A 27,503-nucleotide genomic window follows, 5' to 3' on the forward strand; every position below is an offset into this window, starting at 1 on the left:
GTTTGGGATATTTTTTTTGCCTTTATTTATATCTTCAGGGCTTAGGTATAATTATACACACACACACACACACACACACACACACATATATATATATATATATATATATAAAATCAATAAGTTATAGTGAAAAGGGGGACTGCTGCACAGGGATGGCAGTTACAAGAGGAAAAGCAATGCCAAAAGGAATCAACATAGGTCTTTGGTCCCCATTGTTCCACAGTTCCATGGTGGCTCAAAAGTGCAGCAGAATGACTGAAAGCCTAAAGTCCCTTAGGACTCAAATTTATATAAAGTTGTAAGACAAAGAGCTGGCATAGTCCTAATAGGAGATTTATCTATCACTAGTGGCTGTGGGGTAGTATGGACCACTGAATTTCCTACTAAGTAATGAGGAATGTGAAGGATAGGGAGCCAGGAAACCTAATTCTAACTGTGCCAGAATAAAAAAGTAATTAAACCTTAACATACAGGCATCCTTCAGGCTGAGGCTGAACCAGTCAAACTGGTTTCACTAGCTCACATAAATGCTTGTTGACTGACTGCTCTCTGTAATAACTGGTTTCCTTTGTGCTCTACTACCATTTTCTGTAGGGCCATAGGGTTTATAGATGGAAAGACTCTAAGAAAATCATCTAGTCCATTACCCTTTTTACAGATAAGAAAACTGAAGCAAAACAACTTGCAGTCACAGAGGGAGTAAGTAACAGAATTGGCACTGAAAATCGGGTCTTCTAACTCTAAATACAGTTTGCCTTAAACTATATTGCCTCAAATTCAAATTCAACCATCCCAACACAGGCTCTCCTGTCAATAATTAGCAGTGGATAGATGCTGGAAATTCATCTGTCTAATATTAGCAAGTTAGTTTCTCATAGCATTTTGTAGTATGATCACACACTTTTTACTGATAGTGCTTTAGGTCAAGAACTCTAATTGCTTAACACTATCTCTATGGAGATTTATATGGAGATTTTTTGATTAGCTGAATCAATCGCTACTTTATAAATGGGATCTATAAACACATAAACCAGGGGATAGTGAGAGACCATCTCTTTGCTTTTAATGAATTCAAGATCTCAAACCAGATAACCTACATCCTCAGGTAGTGAAAGAGCCAGCGAAAGTAATTGGTAAGTCAGGGCAGCTAGATGGTGCAGTGGATAGAGCACCAGCCCTGGAGTCAGGAGTACTTGAGTTCAAATCCGACCTCAGACACTTAACACTTACTAGCTGTGTGACTCTGGGCAAGTCACTTAATCCCAATTGCCTCACTAAAAAAAAAGTAATTGATAAGTCAATGTCAATAATATTGACTGGAAAAAACTGGAAAACTGGAAAACTGGATAATAATATCCTGATTTTTTTTTTAAAAAGAGAAGAGAATTTGATAATCAGGACAATGAGCCTGAATTTGATTCCTAGAAAAATTCATGAACAGATAATTAAAGATCTGGATGGTAAACATTTAGAAAGGAAAGTAGAGCCAACAGGGTTTTATCATGAACAAGTCATGCCAGACTAAAAACAAAACAAAACAAAACAACCTAGCCTTTTTTCTTTTTTCATACTGAATTGGTAGATTAGGGGAATGCTTTAGATACAAATTACAATTACCATCCTTCCAAACGCCTGCACTATATTGTATTTATAATCTTTATTATATGCACTTTTATTTTTATATGTACTTATTAACTTTCCCATTAGAATGTAAGCTCATTGCAAAAGATGGTTCTTGAGTTGTGGCTTAAAGGAAGATGGGGACTCTATGAGGCAGAGGTAAGGAGTGAGTGATTTTTAGGCATGAGGAACAACTAAAACAAAGCCATAGAGATGGCAGATGGAGGCAGCTAGGTGGCACAGTGGACAGAGCATTGGGCTTAGAGTTGGGAAGTTGAGTGGAGTCATGTCTAATTATTTGTGACCCCATTTGGGGTCTTCTTGGAAAAGATACCGGAGAAGTTTACCATTTATTTCTCCAGCTCATTTTACAGATGAGAAAACTGAAGGAAATAAGGTTAATTGGATTGCCCAGAGTCATATAGCTAGGAAGTATCTGAAGCTGGATTTGAACTCAGGCTTTCTTGACTCCAGGCTTGGCACTCTATCCACTGCACCACCTAAACTTCTGAGGACAATAATAGCCAGTATCAACTTAATAAGCTAGACTGTTCAGTCTTTTTTTTTTTTTTTGAGGGAAGAGAGTGGGGGAGCTCCTGTGATTTCATTGGTTTAGGGAACTCCTGACAGAATCAGCTTTAAACATCATGGAGTCCCTCCCTGTACTACAGGAGTTGGACAATGTACCCACACTCGAGGAACTTGAGAATGCAATTAGCTCCCTAAGATGTGGAAAAGCTCCGGATATAGATGGTATTGCAGGTGAATTGATCAAATGCTCTTAAAACGTCCTATTAAAGCACCTGCATGAATTGTTGTGCCTGTGTTGGAAAGAAGGTGAAGTGCCACAGGATATGCTCAATGCCCGTATAGTTACTCTTTATAAGAACAGTGGATACAGGAGTGACTGTAACAACTACAGAGGGATTTCACTTCTCGGTGTCATTGGGAAAATGTTTGCCAAGGTCATCTTGCTAAGACTGCGTAAACTTGCCGACTGTGTTTATCCCGAATCGCAATGTGGCTTTCGAGCAGGGAGGATAGTGGTATCGATATGATTTTCTCACTTTGCCAACTGCAAGAAAAGTGCAGTCATAGACCTGACCAAAGCGTTTGATATGGTTAACAGAGAAGGTCTTTTCGAAATTCTCTCAAGAATTGGTTGCCCTCCTATACTCCATAGCCTCATTCGCTCCTTTCATTGCAACATGCAGGGTGTTGTACAGTTTGAAGGCAACACCTCTGAAGCATTCAGCATAAACAGCAGAGTCAAGCAAGGATGCGTGCTTGCTCCCATGCTGTTTGGAATTTTCTTCTCCATGCTGTTGCGTCATGCTTTTGGTTCATCAACTGATGGCATCTATCTGCATTCCTGGTTGGATGGAGGCCTGTTTAACATTTCATGTCTGAGATCCAAAACCAGAGTGAAAGGTAGCACCCTTAGAGACCTGCTTTTTGCCCATGATGTCGCACTTGACTGTCACTCAGAGTGTGAATTGCAGACCTTGATGGATTTCTTCTCCCAAGCTTGCACGGACTTTGGCCTAACCATAAATCTTAAAAAGACGAAAGTCATGTGTCAGAGTGCTATGTTGCTTCCATTGATACACATCGGTAGCAACCAGTTGGATGTTGTAAGCCAATTCTCGTATCTTGGCTCTATTGTCACTGACAATTTGTCACTTGATTCTGAGATCAATCAGAGGATTGGGAAAGCTATTTCAACCATGGCTAAGCTTGCCAAGCATGTCTGGGCAAGCAGTAAACTGACAAGATGAACCAAATTTGCCATCTATAGAGCATGCGTCCTGAGTACCTTACTGTATGGCAGCGAAACATGGACTACGTATACTAGACAAGAGAAGAAGCTTGACAGCTTCCACATGTACTGCCTTTGGTGCATCCTTGGCATATCTTGGTCAGATAGGATCACCAACACAGAAGCGCTTCAATGCGTGCAACTTGCAAGCATCTACACGCTACTGAAACAAAGACGGCTGCACTGGCTCGGTCATGTGCACCACAAGCAAGATGGGCGCATTCCTAAAGACCTACTCTATGGTGAGTTAGCCTCAGGCCAAAGACCTGCTGGACGCCCCCAGCTTTGCTACAGAGATGTATGCAAGCAAGACTTGAGGGTTCTGGGAATAGACATTGGCAGCTGGTAGGAGATGGCAAAGGATGGTGCCTGATGGAGTTCAATACTCAGGAGCAGCTTGCGCACAGCTGAGATGGGCCTTCAAGCTCTGGAGGAAAAAAAAAAGACGCAGGAACCGATGGGCAACAGAGAGCGCAGTTTTCTGATGTCCTTGTTGCGGCAGGAGCTGCGGCTCCCATATCAGACTGCACAGCCACACTGTGGCCTGTGGCTCTTCAAGGTGCTAATCCATGGTTGTCCACGACTGGTGGAAGCCTACTACTACTAGGGAACTCCTGTCAAAATCACCTCCACCAATGCAGACAGACAACTTTTCTGTAACTTTTGAATTTAGGGCACCATTAGGGCACCCCACTAAGTAATCTACCCAGGGAAATAAAGCAAGCTTGTCTCAGAGGCTGGACTAGTTAAGCAGACAATTCAAGGAATCAGTAAAACTATAAGACATAAAGTAATACTCAAAAATCAATATCATTTCTATATAAGAATACCAAAATCCCACAAAAGGAATAAAACATAATGAAAATAAATTTCCTCAAGAAACAAAGCACTTGCTAAAGAATATAAGAAGATCAAATAATTGTAAGCATATTTATTATTTATTGTTAAACTGTGGGGGGGGTTTCCAGTCATGTCCAAGATGAATCTTCCTGATTCCAAGCCCAATGCTCTAACTATTGTGTCATGTGGCTGCCCCAGAGTCAAAAAAGTTATTATTATTCCCATTTTACAGTCAAGAGAATTGCAGGAGACAGAGATCAAATGACTGGGCCCATCTTAGAGAACCTCCTGAGATGATGTTATGAGGATCATAGGAGATAATATTTATAAAGTGCTTAGCTCAGCGCCTGGCACATAGTAGATACTTAATAAAATGCTTGATTCCTTTCTCCCTTAAATTATTAACTTCTTGAGGACAGGGATTTCTGTTGCTTTTCATCTTTGTATCAAAGCATGTAGCACAGTCTTTTGACACTTAAGAAAGGTTTGTTGAACATTTTGAATACTGAAACTAATGAATTTGTGATTTAAAATTAATAATTATCTAGGCCATTGCTCCCATCTGTTGTTGTTCATAATTTAAAATTAGGATTATTACAGCTTTTTTTCTAATTCCTATAGACCTGACATGTCTAAACAGTATAAGATAAAAAGCTTAAATTATCTATATTCATAATGAACAGCTATTAGTCATGGAAACAGTTTAAATAGAAGACCAAGCTATTAGGATAGGATTTTCTATAATACTATATTGAGAAACCTTACTTTTCATTTATGAAATTTGATACCTGCAACTTTTAATGTCAATGATTTCATAATCTGTTGTATTTTGGATAAGAACAGTAAATTATTTTTGCTGAATTTATGCTTCAATCTAGGTTCGAATCCTGGCTGGCTTGCCAAACTGTGAGGACCAAAATTGGATATACTGAGAGCTATTTGGGTGACTCGCCTTAATATTGGGGTCCCAGAAATATGAGGGACCTTTTTTTAAGGTTTAATCCCCCTCTGAATTATTCCTTTTAGATACTTCTCCCCGGCCAATAAGAAAGGAGCCTCTAAGCTTTAGTTCACAAAAGGATCAGATTTTATTACTCGGGAATTGATTAAACAACAAAGGCGAAACTAATAAAAATCAAAGATAAGGAAATAGGAAAATAGAAATAAAGATAAATACTCGAAACTCTAAGCTTAACCTATTCACTCCCAGATTGTTCCCAATTAAGCTAGTTCAAAGGAATTTAGGGTTTTCTGTATTAAACTCACCAACCACCTGAACAGCCCGCCAGACCGAGAACCAGCACGTACACCACCAGGCCAGCCCGAACAAAAAGACTGCGCCTCGGAACATGCCTCACCTACCAGAAACAGCCTACACTCCAGAAGCAGCCTACCCTCCCTATAGGTAGCGTTCAATCTCCCCTCCCCCAAAAGGGGAGGTCCTTCAAAAGCTGTTCAGTAGCACATGTAACTCTCGGGGTGGGCCAGGTGTGGTCCCTCCCAAATGATTCAGCTAAAACTTTACTACAAATAAATTTTAACACACATGAGAATTCACCTCTTCTTTTTTCTTTTCTTTTCTTTTTTTTTAGTGGGGCAATTGGGGTTAAGTGACTTGTCCAGGGTCACACAGCTACTAAGTGTGTTAAGTATCTGAGGCTATGTTTGAACTCAGGTACTCCTGACTCCAGGGCTGGTGCTCTATCCACTGCACCACCTAGCTGCCCTGAGAATTCACTTCTAATGTGCAAAGACAGAATGGCAAAGATATATAATAAAGTATAACATCACATATTATATATATATAAAATCATTATCATATGCATGTTATCCTTATGATGTATTGGCAGAAAAAGTCAAATCTGAACATCAATTTTCTATATTTTCAGAGAAACACCAGTTAGATTTCTTTTTAAATCTTAGAATTGAAGTAGAATGAGAAAAGGTGCAAACAGAAATCTTTGGTATTCCCTTTCCTTTCCCACTCCTCCAGTTCCTAATACATGTTAGTAAAAATGTCTAATTGCCACTGCCATTGTTTATAGTTATTCAACTATTTTTAACATTTACATATTATCTTCTTATATTCACAAGATGTCAGAGATGGGGGAGTGTTTAGTGTTCAACCCTTTAGCAATACCCAAGTACCATCTTTTTCTAGGCTCCCTCTTTTAAGCTACTCTAAATGAGAGTATGCATATGTGCTGGGAGGTGGAGGTAGGAATGTTCCTTACCTCTTATGATGGTAATTAAAAGAAATGTAGTGTGACTTTTGTTAATCAATCAGCACCTGTGATTAGGCTTTGGGGCTACAAAGACAAAAATAGTCTTTGCCTTCAAGCAGCTTGCATTCTACTGGGGGAAACAACACAGACACACACATGTGTCTATCTATCTAGATGTACATATCTATGTCTATCAGTATATTATATGGTGAATGCGTATATAGTATATGTATATACATGCACACATATACATGTGTACATATGTGTACATATATACATATCTATCTCTCTATGTCTATTCTCTAGCTATCTGAAGGAAGCGAGGAAGCAAGTTAACAAGTATTTATTAAGCGTCTACTTTGCGCCACACTGGTGGTTAGGTGGCATAGTCAATAGCGTGCTGGGCCTGAATTCAGGAAGATTCATCTCTCTGAATTCAAATCTGGGCTCAGAAACTAACTAGCCGTATAACCCCAAGAAAGTTCAGTCCAAGAAAATCCCAAATGGGCACACAACTGAGAACAACTGAACAAAAACAAAAAGCACCAGGAAATGTATTAAGCACTTTACACATACTATTTCATTGAATCTTCACAACAACCTTCAGAGATAGGTGCTATTGTGATCTCCATTTTATAATTGAGGAAATTGAGGCAGACAGGGGTTAAATGACTTGCCCACAGTCATACAACTAATAATTAAAGTCAGGTCTTCCCCACTCTAAGATCAGTATTCTATCCATACTGTGCTACCTAGCTACAGGACTGAAGAGTATATAAAGGAGTATAATAAATTTGGAAAGGTAGGTCAAAGTCTTAACATGCCAAACAGAGAAGTTTGCATTTGATCTTAGAGGCAATAGGGAGTTAGTACCCTATGACTTCCCGCATAGATGCCAACAATACCAAGAACTGATAGGCATGGGAGGACAGATAGCTAAGTTGCTAATAGCAGTGAATCACTACCCACTCATTCACTCCTTATGGTCTCTTGTGAAAAAGACAACATCCAATTAGACAAATTATATGCCCTAAGGGCCTGCCCTCATCCATCACCTTACAGAATAGATCTCTGTCCTACCTGATGCAGTTTAATTTTCCTTATCCATTTGGAAGAAAAGATATTTTTTTTTGTTCCAATCCTGTTTTTATATAGGCAAAATGAAGGAGAGAGTTGAAGTAATTTCGGGGGGAGGGTGAGAGTAGATGGGAAAAAAAACCACTAACAAAAAACTGAATTATCCATATAGACTGATACTGACCAGTTTCAAGACGTGAATTGCCCAACTTTCTATCTTAGACTGACTAAAGAGATCTAACCTGAGTCAAAAAAAGAGAATCCATTGTGGTTTCTGCTAAGCCACCATGTTTTGCCACTTGAGGAAATACCATTTATTCATTTAAACAGTAAATGTTCATATAATCTGAGTGTGCACAGACTTATTTTCCTTGCAGCAAACCTTGATGAAAATTTGTTTCACAGCTTTTAAGTAACAGACTGGTGAAGTTTTGATTTTAAAAGATTAAACTGAAAATTCAGGAGATTTTCCCCAAGCCTGGCAAAGAAAGGGAATACGTAACAATGTTCCTTTAGAATTACCTTCTGAAAAAAAAATACCTTCTGCGTTATGGCAATGAGCCCATAAATTGTTTGCCTCAAAAGATTTGGGGAAAATATATAACATAGTATACCTGGGTGGTGTGTCCATTGTTGTGGCCTTATACATTTAGAAAGCAATACCTGTCAAGTATTGCTAGTCAAGATGGCAGAGGAAAATTTTGTTGTCTGGTTAATTAGCAAGTTGGCTTGGGGTTATTTACAGACCAGAGCATAGGTCAAGATGGCAGAGGCATTAAATGCTCAGAGCTCCTGATAAAATTACTCCAAAAAAATGCCAAACGCAGCCATAAGACAAATCCTGGAGCAGTAGAACCCACAAAAAGACAGGCTGAGATTATTTTCCAGTTAAAGACAGCTTAGAAGTTTGGCAGGAGGGGCCTCCTGTGCTGGGCTGAGAATGGAGTCCAACCCTGCAGTCATGCCAACACAGATTGAGTCCCAGGCAGGCTGTGCCAGAGAAACTTACCCCCAAGCCTCTGAATCGACTGCAGCACTGGCATCTTCTGGAACTAAGCTCACGGTCTGGTGAGAGGGCTGAACAGCTGTCTGGGAGGGGGCGTGGTGGAAACACAGGGGTATCTGTAAGAACTGAAGAGGAATAAAACTGTCCTACCCCAGCAGGGAAGCAGGAAGAAATCTTGAGTGGTGGAGGCCCAAGTGGGGGAAGGATGCAGGCTGCTTGGAGCTAACAACCTTAGCAAACAAAATTTTGTTGTCTGGTTAATTAGCAAGTTGGCTTGGGGTTATTTACAGACCAGAGCATAGGTCAAGCGAGTAAAAAACCTGACCCTCCTTAAGTTGTATCACCTGGAACCCCCTGAGGCTTGGGATAGTATAGCCTGGAAGCAGGGTTCCACATTGGGAAGGAGTTGGGAGTCAGGCAAAAGACAGGCATGATGAGCAAGCAGAGAAAGCTGCAAACCATAGAAAGTTTCTTTGGTGACAGGGAGGATAGAGGTGCACCCTCAGGGGAAGATGGCAATGTCAGGGCTCCTACATCCAAGGCTCCCAAGAAAAATACGAATTAGTCTCAAGCGATAGAGGTGCTCAAAAAAGACTTTGAGGATAAAGTAAGAGAGGTAGAGGGAAAAAAATGTAAAGAGGAATGAGAGTGATGCAGGAAACTGATGAGAAAAAAGTCAACAGCTTGAAAAACCAAATGGAAAAGGAGACACAAAAGCTCTCTGAAGAAAATAATTGCCTATGAATTAGGATTCAACAAATGGAAAGTGACTTTATGAGAAACCAAGATACAATAAAGCAAATACAAATGAATAAAAAAAATAGATGGCAATGTGAAATAACATCTTGGGAAAACTGCTGACCTGGAAAATAGATCCAAGAGAGATAATTTGAAAATTATTGTACTACCTGGAAACCATGATCAAAGAAAGACCTTAGACATCATCTTCCAAGAGATTTTCAGGGAAAATTGCCCCGATATTCTAGAAGCAGAAGGTAAAATAGAAATTGAAAGAATCCACTGATCACCTCCTGAAAGAGATCCTGAAATAAAAACTTCCAGGAATATCATAGCCAAATTCCAGAGCTCCCAGATCAAAGAGGAAATATTGCAAGCAGCCAGAAAGAAACAATTCAAATACTGTGGAGCCACTATAACAATAGCACAGGATCTAGAAGCTTCTACATTAAAGGATCATAGGGCATGGAATATAATATTCCAGAGGGCAAAGGAATTGGGATGACATCCAAAACTCACTGACCCAGCAAAACTGAGTATAATCTCTCAGGGGGAAAAATGGGACTTCAATAAAAAAGAGGACTTTCAGGTATTTGTGATGAATGACTTGGATATTTTGAGCAATGTAATGATCCAAGATAACACTGAAAGACTTATGAAAATTGCAATCCATCTACAGAGAAAGAACTGATAGTATCTGAAAACAGATTAAAGCATATTTTTGAAGCATTTTTTTTATAGTTCCTTAATCTGGTTTTGTTGTTCTCTGTTTTCTTTCACAACGTGGCTAATGTGGGGATGTTTTGCATAACTACTCATGTATAACTTATACTGAATTGCTTGAGTTCTTGGGGAGCAGGGAGAGATGTTAGAACACAAAGTTTTAAAAAATTGATGACAAAATTTATTTTTACATGTAATTTGGAAAAATAAAATTCTAAACAAACAAACAAAAAAGAAAGAAAGCAATACCTGTGATCTGCTTTTTAGTCTCCAAGTCTCTGGTTTGCTTCAGGACCTGGAGCAATCGAGGAACCCCATTCAGTTCAGCTATTTCCACCTTGTTGTTATTATCTTCAAATGCCAAATTTCTTAGGGCTCCACATGCTGCCCTCTGTATATCCTCATTTTGTATTTTTAGGAGTTGTAGAAGCTTCGGTATGCCCCGAAGATGATTAACCTGAAGAAGGAGATCCAGATTCCATCATGTTTATTTGCCTTGTGACTTTGTTTTAGAGAAGAGGCATATAATGCAATGACACCTGATTTTATTCTTTGTTATTTTGTGGGTTTAGGTTTATTAAGTGACCCAATATAACAACAATATCTAACGTTTATATAAACTTTAAGGTTTCGATGCTTTTACATATATTATCTCATTTGATCCTAATAACAAGTCAGTAACATAGGTAATACTTTGAACTCCATTTTACAGATGAGGAAACAAGATTGAGGAATGTTAAATGACTTGTCCAGGGTCACCCAGTTGGAGATAAGATTTAAATTAGGGTCTTCCAGATTCCAAGTATAGTGCTCCATCTACTTACTACACCACCTGCTGTGGTGTCTTTCCCCTCAAAGCTTATAATCTGTTTGGAAAGACAATACTAAGACACTTGGAATAATTAGAGAAAAATGGAAACCACTGTGTGATTATGGGTTTAGTGATGGAGAAGATAAGTATGGAAGGAATTCAGAGTTGGAAGAGGCCAATACAAGAGATCAGAATAGGAAAAAATTCTTTGTAAACCATGAAGTTACACAAATTTTTATTCCAGCAAGGTGTTAAAATTGCAAAATAAACAGAAATTCAGGAAAGAAATAATTTGTTATGTTAATCCTAATTGTCAGTTATTTGTGTAATCCACTGCATTTTTTACAAATACTTATATAAATTAGATATGTCTACATGGAAACATTTTTGGGGGGTGGGGCTATGAAGGTTAAGTGACTTGCCCTGGGTCACACAGCTAGTAAGTGTCAAGTGTTTGAGGCCAGATTTTAACTCAGGTCCTCCTGGATCCAGGGGCAGGGCTTTATCCACTGCCCCACCTAGCTGCCCAAACATTTTGTTTTAATAAAATAATTTTGTAGTTTTAAAATGCTATTTCTTGATTTCTTTATAAAGTAGTGTAAGTTAGGGAGAATATCAAGAAGGTAAGGAACAGAGAAAAGTCAGAGAAGGTCTGGGGATGGGAAAAAACTATAACTAGTTCAACTTGGATTCTGAGACCCCTGGATCTTTAGAAATAGAAAAGAATAAAGTCAGCTTGAGTATATTGTTCTTGTTTATTAGGTTGCACATATCATATACAAACATATAACTTAGGGACAGAGATAGATCCTATGCCAAGAGGGGCTGTCTGGGAAAAATTCTTAAAGTTTCACAGGCTCTGGTGGCTTCTCTCCTCTCAAATTTATATTAATACCAGATTTGTTTTTCTTTTGATGTTGGAAACATCAACCTTTTGTTGATTCCTGGTTTATTTCCATAAGTAGTCTGCCTCAATGAAGAAGATTCTCAGAAGGAATATGTGACATGTGAGCAGAGTCAAGGAGACATAGGAGATGCATAGTGCTATATGTAACCCTATGTTAGTTCTGGCTTTACTTCTGCGAGATAGTTGGTATTGTTGGGAGCTTGAGGAAAGAAGAAAAGGTTTTGAACAGTCACTGAAGGGAATGGGACAGAGTCAATTAAAGAACAAAAGTTTTATCATGTAGCAGTTGTTCCAGTTAAGATTAAATAATGAGAATATATAGTGCACCCACTCAATACAGATCATAATACAACTGTTACACCACTCCTGATAATATTTTTCTAGTAATGTCACCTAAGATTACATTAGCTTTTATGTTTTTAAACACCCATACTACACAATGAGTTTATATTAAACTTGTAACCAACTAAAACCTAAGAGCTTTTTTCATAGGTACTCTCATTAAGCTGACTCTCCTTCATTCAATATATGTATAATTGATTTTCGTAACCCAAATGAAAGACTTTATATTTATCCTTGTTGAATTTTATTTTTTAGCCAATCTACAAGAATATATTGTGTTTACTATGAGCCAGGCATTATGCTGAATGCTAAGAATACAAAGGAAGATAAAGTCATGATCATTCCCCTCACGGAGTTCATATTATAATGACAGCATGCACAAAGTATGTGCAAGTAACATAGAAATAGTGCAAATGGAAGACAATCTCAGAGGTAATTGACTAGGGTGAAAAAAAGAGGAATCCTGGGAAAGATTTACTGTCAAAGATAGGAGTTGAATCTTCAAGAAAGCCAGGAGAAAGAGGTGAGGAGAGAGCATTCTAGGCATGGGAGGCAGACAGTGAAAAGGCATGTAATCAGGAGATGGAGTGTTGTGTGTAAGGAACAGCCAGCAGCCAGAAGAGATGGATCACAGAAGGGAGTAAAGTATAAGAATACATTAAAGGTAGGAAGAGGCCAGGTTATGAAAGACTTTGAATGTTAAAAAGAGTAATTTACGTTTGATTCTGGAGGTGATAGGGAGCCATTGGAGTTTAATAAGCAGGGGACTCATTAGGGGACTATTGCTTTAAGAAAGTCACTGCCAGCTGAATGGAAGATGAATTAGAAGGGAGAGAGAGTTGAGACAAGGAGAACAACCAAAAGGTTAGTTCGGGCATGAGGTAATGAGGATGGTGGCTGTATGAGTGGGGAGAATGGGACATACACTGAAGATTTTGTGAAGACAGAACAAGATATGTTAACAGATTAAATTAAATATCCTACATAAGTGCAACTGAGGAGCTGATGAATTAGGGATAACACCAAGTTTATGAGTCTGGGTGACTGAGAGGATGGTGGTATCTTTAACAATTATAGGGAACATGGGAAGAAAGGAGGGTTTTAGGGGAAAAGTAATGATTTCAGTATGGTTTGGATATGATGATTTTTCAGATGCCTATAAGACATAAAATTTGAGAAGCCCAAAAAGCAGTTGGTAATTTGAGAAGACAATATATAGAGAGAAAAGGGCCTAGGGTTGTTTTTAGCTAGCCCAACTCCTTCATTTTACAGATGAGGAAACTGAGGTCTTGAGACGGTATGTGACTTCCATAACTTCTATCTATATGTATGAATGAAATGTATGAATTATTTACATTTTACAATTATAAATTTATGAAATGAATGAAGATAAGCCAACTATACCTGTGATAGTTAGAGGTGACTCTAGGGCTAAAGTCTTTCTCATAGCTAATACATTGTAAATACATAGGTCTTTGTTTTCCTGTTTGTTACATTGTTAAAAATTGTATAGCTGGTATATAATTGATGTTTATTTAACCCTAAGAAATTAGTGTTTGAGATGTATGTATGTATGTATACCAATAGCTATACAACCTGTGGCATTTAAAATTATATGTGGTTGCCTTATTTCTGTCCCAAATTTGGGGAAATTTAACTGGGGTTTCTAATATATTTGTTACCTATAAATTAGAAGCTTTAGCACCAGTTTTGGGCATTAAGCATTTATTAAAGCATACCAAATATTAGTAAAGAGAGAACACTTGGCTCAGAAAGTTAAGAAAAGGCCTATCTAACCTAGATAGAGCTCAGCCTGACCTGCTTCTTCCTCTAAGTCCTCCTCCACGAGCATGTCCGAGAGCCTAACTGAGAGTGGAACTTTCCTCCAGGTCTAGAGGAGAGGCGGCCCTTCCACAATGCTCAGATAATTTGTTTGCTAGCATCATTCAAGTCTATTGGTTTACTGGACTTGAGGGTGGTCTGTGAGCACAACATGCCAAGGTCAGGCTCTCAGGTAGGTGTAGTTTAAATCAAGTCAATTTTAAGTGAGTTAATCAGCAAAGTCAATCCAATCAATCTTAATATTATCCCCTCAAGCAGGAGCCTCTGGGCATCCCAAAACCCATGATTTTCTCACAAACCACATATATACAAACAGGTCTTTCTTTTTTTCTTTGTTAATGTTTAGATAGGAGCAAATGCCTAGAAAAAAAAGGTTCCTCAGACACACTGATTATGAATTTCATGAAAACTAATTGATTAATGAGATATTGTAATTTTAGTAATTTATGAGGAAATATCAAAACATATTCCTTTATTGTGTTTGAACTGGATATGATGAGAGAAAATGAATCAAGGCTGGAAAGGAGTGGGTTGGCATGATTATCACCAAGTATAGTGAGTGGTAACATAGTCTACTTGATAAACCTCATATAGGCTACAAATGGGGTCATTGACTCCTAAACCCTGACACACACAAGGAAGAAGAGAAATACTTTAAGCTAGCTAAGGTGATAAAAAATGAATTTTCTTTTTTTTTAATTTAACATTTGTTTTAAAAAATGTTCAGTTCCAAAATCTCTCCCTCATTCCACTAGCATTGAGGTCAGCAGTATACATGTAAAGACATTATTTCCGTATCAGCCATGTTGAAAAAAAAAAAAAAGGTAAGAAAAATTTAAAAAACAACTTCAATCTGCACTTTCATCAGGTTTCCTGAGAAATGGATTTCATCATGACTCCTTTCAGATGTTGTACTTTTAGAATTGTCATGGATCATTGTATTGAAAAGAAGAGTTAAGTTAGCTGATTACAATTACAATAGTGTTGTTCCTGTGTATAATGTTCTGGTTCTGCTCACTTCATTTTATATCAGTTCATATAAGTGTTCCCAGGTTTTTCTGAAACCATCCCCTTTGTCATTTCTCATGGGATGATAGTATCCTTATCACAATGATACATCAAAACTCATTAAGCCATTCCCTAATTGATGCATATTCTCAATTTCTAATTCTTTGCCTCCACAAAAAGAACTGCAAATGTATAGCTATATATATTTTACATATTCATCTTTTTCCTTTTCCTTTGGTCTCTTTGGGATACAGACCTAGCAGTAGTATTACTGGGCCATGGGTATGGACAGTTGAATAACAGCTTAGTAATAAGAAGTGATTTCCTTAAATCTGATTAAGAAAGAGAAAAAGAGGGCATTTCACTTAATACCCTTACAAATTCTTCCCAAAAAGCAGGTCTGTGATTACGTGGTAGGGCAAAGCATGAATACTTGGAATCAGTGAAAACTTCAAATAAATACATAAAATAATCTAATTTTCTTGAAGTTCACACAGAACATCCACCCCAATACACATATAATTAAGTTTAGTGCCTTACCCTTTTTCGGGCTTCTGATTTCTGGAAACACTCATGCTGGATAAAGGTAGCTGCAGCTTGAATCCTAGATGTTAGTGTGCTATCTGAATCCAGTATGCTTACTGCATGCTCCAGAGTCATCTCTACATTTTCATGGCTAGACATAGAAAATATAATAACTTAGAGTTCAGTAAAATACAACACTTTTGGGGGAGGTATATTGTGTATTTGTTTAAGTTCACAAATTTACAAAAAGGAAATAGCAGTAGGTGGCAGAGTGGAGAGTGAGGCCAGGCCTGGAATCAGGAAGATCTGATTTCAAATCTGACCTCAAACACTTACTAGCAGTGTAACTGGATAAATCATTTAACATGTTTGCCTCATTTTCTTCATCTGTAAAATGGGGATAATAATAGTACCTACCTCCTAGGGTTGTTGTGAGGAACAAATGAGATAATAATTGCAAACTGCTTAGGACAGTGCCCAGCCCAATAAGCACTACATAAATGTTACTTATTATTATTATTAAAAACAACAACTTTAGGCTGTACTTTAATCTTCAAGAACAAATTTTATCTAATTACAAAATTTAAAAAATATATCAGGAAAAGGTTGCAAGGTCAGGTACTTGGTACTATATTACCAAGACTCATAATGTCTTCCTAAGACCCAGCAGGTGAGGTGGCAGACCTGTGTATGGATATTATATAAGTATCATTACCCCAGGTCAAGGAAATATCACTGGTTTATGTATAAGCATCTAAAACATTGAGAAAGCCAGGCTTATGTTTGTTATACCATCATTACAAGAATAAATCACAAATATTAAGACTGAAATATTGAGGAGTAACTATATCTTTAAAAAATTTTTAAAAAGACATCATGCTACAATCTGCCTGTCTTGTCATCAAAAGCACACTTGGATTCTATCCCCAGAGAAATTTTTTCCTTTACTAAATAACTCAACTACGTCAATGAGTCAGTAAATAAACATTTGCCTATTTACTGTGTATAAGGCACCATGCTAATTGCTGGGAATACAAAGAGGCAAAAGATAGTCTCTGCCCTCCAGCAGTTAATTATGTAATAGAAAAGGCAAATATATATACAAAAAGGATATATATAAGATAAACAGAAAGTAATTTGGAGGGAAGGCACTAGGTTTGGGAAGAGCTTCTCAGAGAAGATGAGGTATTAGGTAGGACTTAGAGGAAGTCAGGGAAAATAGTAGGTTGAGATGAGAAATAATAGTAAAAGAAAAATGCAAATCTGAGAAGTGGATTGTTAGCAATCTGGAACAGAGAGGCATCAAATTTCTCTTTTTCTAAAGTGTTACCTTGGGACCTGAGCCAAGATGGCAGAGAAAAGGCAGTGACTTGCCTGAGCTCTCCCCAAGACCCCTCCAGATACCTTAAAATAATGCCATAAAACAATTCCTGGAGCAGTAGAACCCACAAGATATGGTGAAATAAATTTTCATCCAAAGACAGCTTAGAAGGTCAGCAGGAAAGGTCTGTTTTACCTGGGTGAGAGTAGACCACAGCTGCACCAGCATAGACCCAGTCTCAGCCACAGAAGACAGGAGCAGGGAATACACAGAAAGTTATTATGAGGGTCTCTTTGCTAGCACTGAGGCAACACTCTTGTTTTATCCATACTCAGATCCAGGTCACAGTCTTGGGTGGCAGTCCAAGACAGGGGAGGAACACAAGCACACAAGAGCTTGCAGGCAAAGTGGAGTGGGATTCTATTCATAGGTCCAGGGAAAAAAAGCAGGCCTATGGTTGCTTACAGACCAGAACACAGTCCTGGAGAGTAGTAAACATACCTCTCCTTAAAACATACCACCTGGAAGAACTAAAAATTTACAAATTCCTAGAAGTATCTCTGAAAACAGCTGCACAAACCCCTGGAGCTTGGGACGGTACACCCTCCAATCTGGAAGCAGTGCCCCACTTTAACAAAGACTTGAAATTCAAGAAATAGACTTGGCAAAATGCAAACAAATAAAATACTGATCATAGAAAGTTTCTATAATGACAAGGAAGATCAAAATACATCCTTAGAAGGAGACAAAAAAAAAACAAAGATCCTACATCCAAAGCTTCTAAGAAAAATATGAATTGGTCTCAGGCCATCAAAGGGCTCAAAAAGGACTTTGAAAATAAAGTGAGAAAGGTGGAGGAAAAAATGGAAAGAGAGTGATGCAAGAAAATCATGAAAAATGTTAATAGCTTGGTAAAGGAGACACAAAAAAATACTAAAGAAAATAACACCTTGAAAAACAGACTGGGCCAAATGGTAAAAAAGGTACAAAAAGCCAATGAGGAAAAGAATGCCTTGAAAAGCTGAAATGACCAAATGGAAAAGGAGGTATGAAAGCTCTCCTTAAAAATTAGGTTTGAGCAAATGGAAGCTAATGACTTTACAAGAAATCAAAAAACAATAAAGTAAAACCAAAAGAATGAAAAAAAAATAGAAGGCAATGTGAAATATCTCATTGGAAAAACAAGTGACTTGGAAAATGGATCCAGGAGAGATCATTTGAAAATTATTGGACCAAATGAAAGCCATGATAAAAAAAAAAAAAAGAGCCTAGACATCATGTTCCAATAAATTGTCAGGGAAAATTACCCTGATATTCAAGAAACAGAAGGAAAAATAGAAATTGAAAGAATCCACCAATCAGCTCCTGAAGATCTTCAAATGAAAACTCCCAGGAATATTATAGCCAAATGCCAGAGCTCCCGGGTCAATGAGAAAATATTGCAAGCAGCCAGAAAGAAACAATTCAAGTATGGTGGAACAATAGTCAGGATAACACAAAGATAACACAAGATCTAGCAGCTTCAGAGGGCTTCCTTCTAGAAGGATCAGAGGGCTTGGAATATGACACTCCAGAGGGCAAAGGAACTGGGATTACAACCAAGAATCACCTACCCAGCAAAACTGATTATACTGCTTCAGGGGAAAAATGGGAATTCAATGAAAGAGGATTTTTCAGGCATTTGTGATGAAAAGACCTAAGCTGAAGAGAAAAATGCCTTTTAAATACAAGATTCTAGAAAGGAAAAAAAAAAGGTAAACAGGAAAAAGAAATCATAAGGGATATTAAAAGGTTAAACTTACATTCTAACATGGGAAGATGATACTTGTAACTCATAAGAACTTTCTCACTGTTAGGGCAGCTGAAAGGAGTACATTTAGACAGAGGGCACAGGTGTGAGTTGAATATGAAGAAATTATATCTTTTTTTTTTTTTAAGTGAGGCAATTGGGGTTAAGTGACTTGCCCAGGGTCACACAGCTAGTACGTGTTAAGTATCTGAGGCCGAATTTGAACTCAGGTACTCCTGACTCCAAGGCCGGTGCTCTATCCACTGTGCCACCTAGCTGCCCCAAAATTATATCTTTTTAAAAATAAAATGAAGGGATGAGAGAGGAATGCACTGGAAGAAAGGGAGAGGTGGAATGGGGTAAATTATCTCACATAAAAGAAGCAAGAAAAAGCTTATCCAGTGGAGAGGAAAAAGGGGGAGTGCTGGGGAGTGAGTGATATTAAAGTTTGGTTTTACATGTAATTTGGGAAAAGTGAAATTCTAAATAGATAAAGACATCCTTGTTTCACCACTGATCTCACTTATCTTCTAACTTATCCCCATTACAGATAATGCTTGCTGATGGTTTTAGATAGATACTACTTAATATTTTATGGAAAGCTCCATTTATTCCTATGCATTTTAGTGTTTTTAATGGGAATGACATGTATTTTGTCAAAATACATTTTCTCCATCCATTGAGATAATCATATTATTTATGTTGTTTTTGTTAATTACACAATCAATTATGCTGATAGTTTTTCCAATATTGAACCAGTCCTGCACTCCTGGTATAAATCCTACCTGGTTATAATGTATGATCTTTGTGATATGTTGCTATAATCTCTTGCTTAGTGTTTTATTTTAAATATTTTGCATCATTAGGGAAATTGGTCTATAGTTTTCTTTCAGTGTTTTTGCTCTTCCTGGTTTAAGTATTGGCACCATATTTATGTTGTAAAAAGAATTTTCTATTGCTTCCTCACCTATTTTCCCAAATAATGTATGTATTATTAGAATTAATAGTTCTTTCAGTGTTTGGTAGAATTCACTTGTGAATCCATCTGGTCCTAGGGATTTCTTTCTTAGGGAGATCATTGATGATTTGTTCAATTTCTTTTTCTAAGAAAGGATTATTTAAGTATTCTTTTTCCTCTTCCATTAATCTGGGCAATTTATATATTTGTAACCATTTCACTCTGAATATTAGAATTTTTAGTCTCATTGGGAAAAATAGGTTCTAATAATAGCTTTAATTTCATGTTCACTGGTGGTAAATTCACCTTTTTCATTTTTGATACAGGTAATTTGGTTTTCTTTCTTTTAATTTTTTTTTTTGTCTTTTTAAAATTTTTATTTATTTTTTTTTGTGTGTGAGATAATTGGGGTTAAGCGACTTGCCCAGCGCCACACAGCTAGTAAGTGTTAAGTGTCTGAGGCCAGATTTGAATTCAGGTTCTCCTGACTCCAGGGCCAGTACCCCTTCTTTTTATTTTATTTATTTCATTTTTATTTTTTTAAATCAAGTTAAACAATGGTTTATCTATTTTTTGGTTTTTTTTAAATAATAGCAGTCCCTAGTTTTATTTATTAGTTTAATGATTTTCTTACTTTCAGTTTTATTAATCTCTCCCTGGATTTTCAGGATATTCAATTTGCTATTTAATTGGGAATTTAAATTTTTTTTCTTCTAGTTTTTTTAATAGTTCACCCAATTCATCGATCTGCTTTCTCTCTATTTTATTGCTTTTAGAGATGTAAAATTTCCCCTTGCTTATCATTTTGTGGAAGACATTAGAGTGGGGTGAGGAGTTTCTGGTGGCAATCAATCTCTGGGGGTTGACTTAGCCATGGTGGCGTGTCCGGGGAGCTGGTTACCTAGTTATGAGAGGGGAAAGTTGAGGTTTCCTACTTGTATAGTTTTGCTATCTACATCCTCCTATTTAACTTTTCCTTTAAGAATTTGGATTCTATGCCATTTGGTGCATGTGTGATTTGTACTGATATTGCTTCAATTATTTAAGGTACTTTAACAAAATGTAGTTTCCCTGCTTGTCTCTTTGATTAGCTTTATTTTTATTTTTTCTTTGTTTAAGATCATTATTGCTACATTTACTCTTTTAAAAACCTCAGACCAAGCATAATAAATTCTGTTAGCCTCTTATTTTTTACTTTGTGTGTTTCTCTGTTTCAAGTGTGTTTTGTTTTTGACAAAGTCTTGATGATCTCCTCTTTCTTAGCCTGTAGACTCTTTGCCCGATGCTTTCATGCTTCCTTAGTCTTGGACTGGCAAGCTTCAGCCTGGTCAGCCAGGAGCTTCTTCTGGGCCTTGTCTGCCTTCAGTTTATGCTCCATGAGGATCCGCTTATTCTTGAACACATTGTCCTTCACCTTCATGTACAGGCTGTGGTATATATGGCAGTCAATCTTTTTGGACTCATGATATCTTTGGAGTAGACACTGTAGAATTCTCATTCACCTCATCCAGGTCACCTTCTCAGGCATATAATCATTAGCAGTACCCTTTCTCTTACCAATGCCCATGTGTCTGCCCTTCCATTGAGCCAGAGTATTTTCCAGCATCTGGCACGAGAGTGCACAGTAACAAGCTTCCAGAAGATCAACCCATCTTTAATCAGCTTCCAGATCTGCTGACAGGAAATGCCATTGGCAATTTCATTGGTCTCATTAGAGTCAAGCCATACCTTCTTTTTTCCATACTGAAGGACACTAGAGGCAAGCCTCTTCTGAAGCCTGAGTTGCAGCTGCAGAGCAGTAAAGGAAAGGAGAGAGTCAAGTGTGTTTTTTGTAAATAACATATTGTTGGGTTCTGGTTTTTAACCCATTCGCTATTTCTATTTTATGGGTTTGTTCCATTCACATTCACAGTCATGATTACTAACTTTCTATTTCCCTCCATCTTATTTTCCCCTGTTTCTCTTAGTCTCTCTTTCTCTGTCTCTGCCTCTCTCTCTCTCTCTCTCTCTCTCTCTCTCTCTCTCTCTCTCTCTCTCTCTCTCTCTCTCCCTTCCTCCTTCCTCTCCCTCCTTAAAAGTGTTTTTCATCAAAAATCTAGGAAACAATTTTTATAGCCAGTACTTTTGATAAAGGTCTCATTTCTAAAATATATCGGGAACTAAATCAAATTTATAAGAATCCAAGTCATTCCTCGATTGAGAAATGATCAAAGGATATGAACAGGCAATTTTCTGATGAAGAAATCAAAGCTATCTATTGCCATATGAAAAAATGCTCTAAATCACTATTGATCAGAGAAATGCAAATTAAAACAACTCTGAGGTACCACTTCATACCTATCAGATTGGTTAATATGACAAAAAAGGAAAATAATAAATGTTGGATAAGCTGTGGAAAAATTGGAAGAATAATGTATTGTTGGTGGACCTGTGAACTGATCCAACCATTCTGGAGAGCAATTTGGAGTTATGCCCAAACCCTTTGACCCAGAAATACCACTTTTGGGTCTTTTTCCCAAAGAGATCATTAAAAAAGGGAAAAGTACCCACATGTACAAAAATATTTATAGCTGCTCTTTCTGTGGTGGCAAGGAATTGGAAATTGAGTGATTGCCCACCAATTGGGGAATGACTGAACAAGTTGTGGTATATGAATGTAATGATGAGCAGGCTGATATCAGAGAAACCTGGAAGGACTTGCATGAACTGATGATGAGTGAGATGAGCAGAACCAGGAGAACATTGTACACAGTATCATCAACATTATGTGTTGATCAACTGTGATAGACTTGATTCTTCTCAGCAATACAATGGTACAAGATAGTTCCGAAGGACTCATGATGGAAAATGCTCTCCAAATCCAGAAAAAAAAGAACTGTGGAATATGGATGCAGATTGAACTTTTGCTTTCTGGTGATGTTTTTCTTTCTGAGGTTTTCCCTTTTTGTTCTGATTCTTCTTTCACAGTAAGACTAACACAGAAACTCATTTAAAGTGATTGTACATATATAACCTATATCAGATTACTTGCTGTCTTGGGGAGGGAAGGGAGGGAGAAAAATTTGAAACTAGAAATCTTATAAAAACAAATGTTGAAAACTGTCTGTACGTGTAACTGGAAAATAATAAAATACTTTTATAATTAAAAAAAAGAAAAAAAGAATTATTTCCTCCCCAATTGAGAAATGGTCAAATGATATGAACAGGAACTTTTCAGATGAAGAAATCAATGTTATCTATTGTCATATAAAAAATGCTCTAAATCACTATTGATCAGAGAAATGCAAATTAAAACAATTCTGAGGTACCACTTCACACCTATCACACCTAATAAGAAAAAAAAGGAAAATAATAAATGGTGGAGAAGCTGTGGAAAAATTGGAACACTAATGCATTGTTGGTGGAGTTGTGAACTGATCCAACCATTCTGGACAGCAATTTGAAACTATGCCCAAAGGGCATATGACCCAGTAATATCACTATTAGGTCTGTATCCCAAAGAGATCATTAAAAGGGAAAAGGACCCACATGTACACATGTAGCAGCTCTCTTTCTGGTGGCAAAGAATTGGAAATTGCCCATCAATTGGGGAATGGCTGAACAAGTTGTGGTATATGAATACTATTATGCTGTAAGAAATGATGAGCAGGCACATTTCAGAAAAACTTAGAAAGAATTAAGTGGACTGGTGCTGAGTGAAGTGAGCAGGAGAACATTATACACAATAACAGCAATGCTGTATGATGATCAACCATGACCAACTTAGCTCTTCTCTGCAATACAATGATCCAAGACAATTCCAAAGGTTCTTGTTGTTGTCAAACGTTAATTTATTGCAATAGTCTCCTTTGCAGCTTAACTTGATGGGCATTCCACAGCACCACTATTGATGTCATCAATAGCATCATGAGGATGCCTGCCATCAATGTTTCCGCCCACAGACTCGGCTGTTCCAAGGATCTCTTTAATGGTTCCAGAGAGCTCTCTTGCCAAGTACTCGTGCCTCATCTGTTGAGCAATGTTGATGATCTCATTGAGACTGATGTTTCCATTGTGCTTAATATTTTTCTGCTTCTTTCTGTCCTGAGGAGGTTCCTTTAGGGCTTTGGTGATCAAGGCTGAAGCAGAAGGCACAACCTCAATCTGGGTCACAATCTGGGCCTGTCTGTTCTGAATGGTAAATTTCACTATGATCCTTAGCACTTTCCAGTCATCACTTGCCTTGGCAATGTCATCACCAACCTTTTTGGGAGACAAACCCAAGGGACCAATTTTGGGGACCAGAGCTGATGTGGCACCAACTTCACTACCAGTGCACCTTAGGCAGCATGGTGGCGACAAAGGTGGAGGCTTGGCCTGGTCGCTGCGGGGTGGCTGCTGGTGTCGAATGAACCTGGATTCAGGATGACCGAAAGAAGTTGCACCTTCACCACCATGAGCTGGGAGCCAAAAGCCAAAGGTTCTTGATGACTAAATTTTCTCCTAAATATTGCTTTAGCTAAATTGAACAACTTTTGGCATTCTGTCTCATTGTTGTCATTTTACATTAGCTATTGTTGTAAATATTCATTTTTGAAACTCTTAGTTTCTTAAGTGTTCTATTAGTCTCAGATTTTTAATCCTTCATTTCCCACATGGTTGACCTATATTTTATGATCTCCAGAAACTCACCATTCTGAAAGATAAAACAAACTGATACCTCCTCAGCAGCTCTTGCCCCTAGGGCTCACTATCCTCTTCCTTTCCTTTCCTTCCTTCTTTCTCTCTCTGGTGGGAAAGCATGTGGATAGACATCTGGGTGCTCCTTCTGGGTTTGAGGAGAAAATCCAGGGAATTCACCTTATCATTTCCTACTTGGCTGATGATTTCATCATCTACAGAAATCCATCATTCTGCCAGATAAAATTACTCTGAAATTCATACCTTCTCAGATCATTTCCCTCCCTCCCTACAGGATTTCATCATGCTTCACTGGGTAACCATCTCCCTCCTGTGTCCCAATCCTCCTGATTTTTGCTTCTTTTTATGTGCTGCTTTAGATTGTGAGCTCCTTGAGGTCCTATCTTTTACCTTTTTTTGGTATTCCAAGTGCACCCTGACATATGGTGGGCACTAAATAAATGTCTATTAACAATTGAATCCTTTCTTCATCTGCTTTTTATCGAATATAATGTTCCTGTGCAGCAAAGGCTATATCTGTTTTTCTGGATTTGTTAATTTTATGTGTTACTACACATGGATGAGAAATATGTATATATCTTTCTGTTCCTATTCAATAATCACCAGATATCTAACTTTTCTAAAATTCTTTTAAGTTTCTTTACTTCTTGTTGCTTTTTTTTTTGGTTATATTTGTCTAGGTCTGAAAGGGAGGTGTCCATAAAGTCCTCAGCTATTAAAATTTTACTATTTCCCTGTAACTCATTTGGCTTTTTCTTTAAGTATTTATAAGCCATGCCATTCAGTGTGTATATATTAAGTATTTATATGCATTATCTATGGTACCTTTAAGCATAATGTATTTATTGTTTATCTCTTAAACAAATTTCCTTTTCTTTTTCTTTGTCTAAGATCATATTTCTTTCCCCTCCCCCTGCTCCCAGTTCCCTCTGTTGAATATCTCTACACCTAACTTTGTATGTTCTACCATCCTGTAATCAGTTCAGATGAAAGAGAATGATTTATGGGTTTGTTTTTGGTGGGGCAATGAGTGTTAAGTGACTTGCCTGGGGTCACCAGCTAGTAAGTGTCAGGTGTCTGAAGCCAGATTTGAACTCAGGTCCTCCTAAACCCAGGGCTGGTGCTTTATCCACTGTGCCACCTAGCTGCCCCCAAGATGAAAGAGAATGAAAAGAAAATTGACACCTGCTATCTTCACACCTTCCTCTTTGTTTTAATAGTCTTCTTAATGTAGTGCATCTTGATTATGAGATACAAAGTCTCCTCCTCCTTTCTTCTCTAATGTTTGCTTTTTCTTTCCTTCTTTTAAGATCAGCCAAACGTAATAATAGACACTCCTTGTGTCTTCTTTAATTCCCTTAGAGTTCTGAGTTCCTATTAGAATATAAAGAACAATTTGGAATTATGCCCAAAGGACTATAAAGCTGTGCATACTCTTTGACCCAGCAATACTACTATTAGGTCTTTTCCCCAAAGAGATCATAAAAAAGGGAAAAGTACTCACATGTACAAAAATATTTATAGCTGCTCTTTCTGTGGTGGCAAAGAATTGGAAATTGAGGGATTGCCCATCAATTGAGGAATAGCTGAACAAGTTGTGGTATATTGAATGTAATGGAATACTATTGTGCTGTAAGAAATGATGAGCAGGCTGATTTCAGAGAAACCTGGAAGGACTTGCATGAACTGATGATGAGTGAGATGAGCAGAACCAGGAGAACATTGTACACAGTATCATCAACATTATGTGTTGATCAACTGTGACAGACTTGATTCTTCTCAGCAATACAATGGTATAGCTCCAAAGAACTCCATGGAAAATGCTCTTCAAATCCAGAAAAAAAAAGAACTGGGGAATCTAGATGCAGATTGAACCATACTATTTCTTTTGTTTTTGATTCTGTTATTTTTCTTTTTTGAGGTTTTTCCTTTTTGCTCTGATTCTTCCTTCACAGCAAGACTTATGCAGCAATATGTTTAATGTGATTGTACATATATAACCTATATCAGATAACGATGTCTTAGGGAGGGTTGAGGGAGGGGCAGGAGGGAGAAAAATTTGAAACTAGAAATCTTATAAAAACAAATGTTTTTGGAAAATAATAAAATACTTTTACAATTTAAAAAAAATATATTGTTTTGCATCAACCATAGCTTCCCTTAATCCTCCCTCCCTTCTATGAGCCCTGCCCCCTTATCTTATACCTCTCCACTCCTAACTCTCTTCTATACTCAACTAAATTTGTGTATTATTCCCTTTCAGCTTATTCCAATGAGAGTAAGATTCAAGTCATGCCACCCTCCATTGTAAAAGATCTTGCTTTCTCATGACTATTATGTCATAAAATGTTCCCCATTCTACCTCTACCTTTCCCCTTCTCCTGCTGGATTGCCCTATCTCACCTCTTAATTTTCTTTTTTAAAAACATCATCCCATCATAATCAACTCACACTTTTGCGCTCTGTCTATGTATATTCCTTATAACTGCCCTAATAATGATAAAGTGATTAGGTGTTAAAAGTATCATCTCCCCATATACAAGCAGCTTAACCTTATTGAATCACTTATAATTTCTCTTTCATGCTGACCTTTTTATGCTTCTCTTGAGTCTCACATTTGAAAGACAAATTTCTATTCAGCTCTGGTCTTTTTATCAGGAATTCTTGAAAGTCTTGTACTTAAATAAATATCCATTCTCTTCCTGCCCCCCCCCCCCCCGCCCCTGCCACCTTTAAGGATCATGCTCAAGTTTGTTGCCTAGGTTATTTTGGGTTGCAATCATAGATCTTTTTCTTTCTCAATATTCTATTCCAAGCCTCCAATACTTTCATGTAGAAGCTACTGAATCTTGTGTAATCCTAGTTATGGTTCCAAGATTATTTTTTTTTCTTTTTTCTGGCTGCTCAAAATACTCTGAAATAATTTTTATTGTTATTTCTAATGGTGCAATTAAGATATAATTATAAACCACAATTTGTTTATCCATTGTCAAAGAGGGAATTTAAGGTGCCCACTTAAACTCTAGTCCTCTGCTTTTGTTTTTCTTGTGACTATTTCCTCTTCAGAATTATTCTCCCCCACTAACCATCTCTTTCTTGTTCCCTGCTTATTTTTTTTTTATTCTGATGTATTTACACATTAACTTCTTTATGGGTGGGTATATTCAAACCTTTATCCATTATAGATAACAATGATATTCATCTGATTCCCACTTCTCCATTTCCTTCCTACATGTAAAAGTATTGTAATTATGAGGAATAGTAAAATTTAC

The 27,503-nt window shown here is 37.5% G+C and overlaps 1 protein-coding gene across 1 annotated transcript in view; it reads right to left on the bottom strand.

The window, feature by feature from the left end:
* Positions 1-27,503, bottom strand: part of PKP2 (plakophilin 2) — a 148,118-nt gene that overhangs the window by 64,288 nt on the left and 56,327 nt on the right. The window contains 2 exon segments of the mRNA XM_043969362.1: positions 10,298-10,505; positions 15,499-15,634. Of these exon segments, the coding sequence (XP_043825297.1) occupies positions 10,298-10,505; positions 15,499-15,634 (344 nt within the window).

The sequence above is a fragment of the Dromiciops gliroides genome, chromosome 5 (genome assembly GCF_019393635.1).
Source record: "Dromiciops gliroides isolate mDroGli1 chromosome 5, mDroGli1.pri, whole genome shotgun sequence".
Lineage (NCBI taxonomy): Eukaryota > Metazoa > Chordata > Mammalia > Microbiotheria > Microbiotheriidae > Dromiciops > Dromiciops gliroides.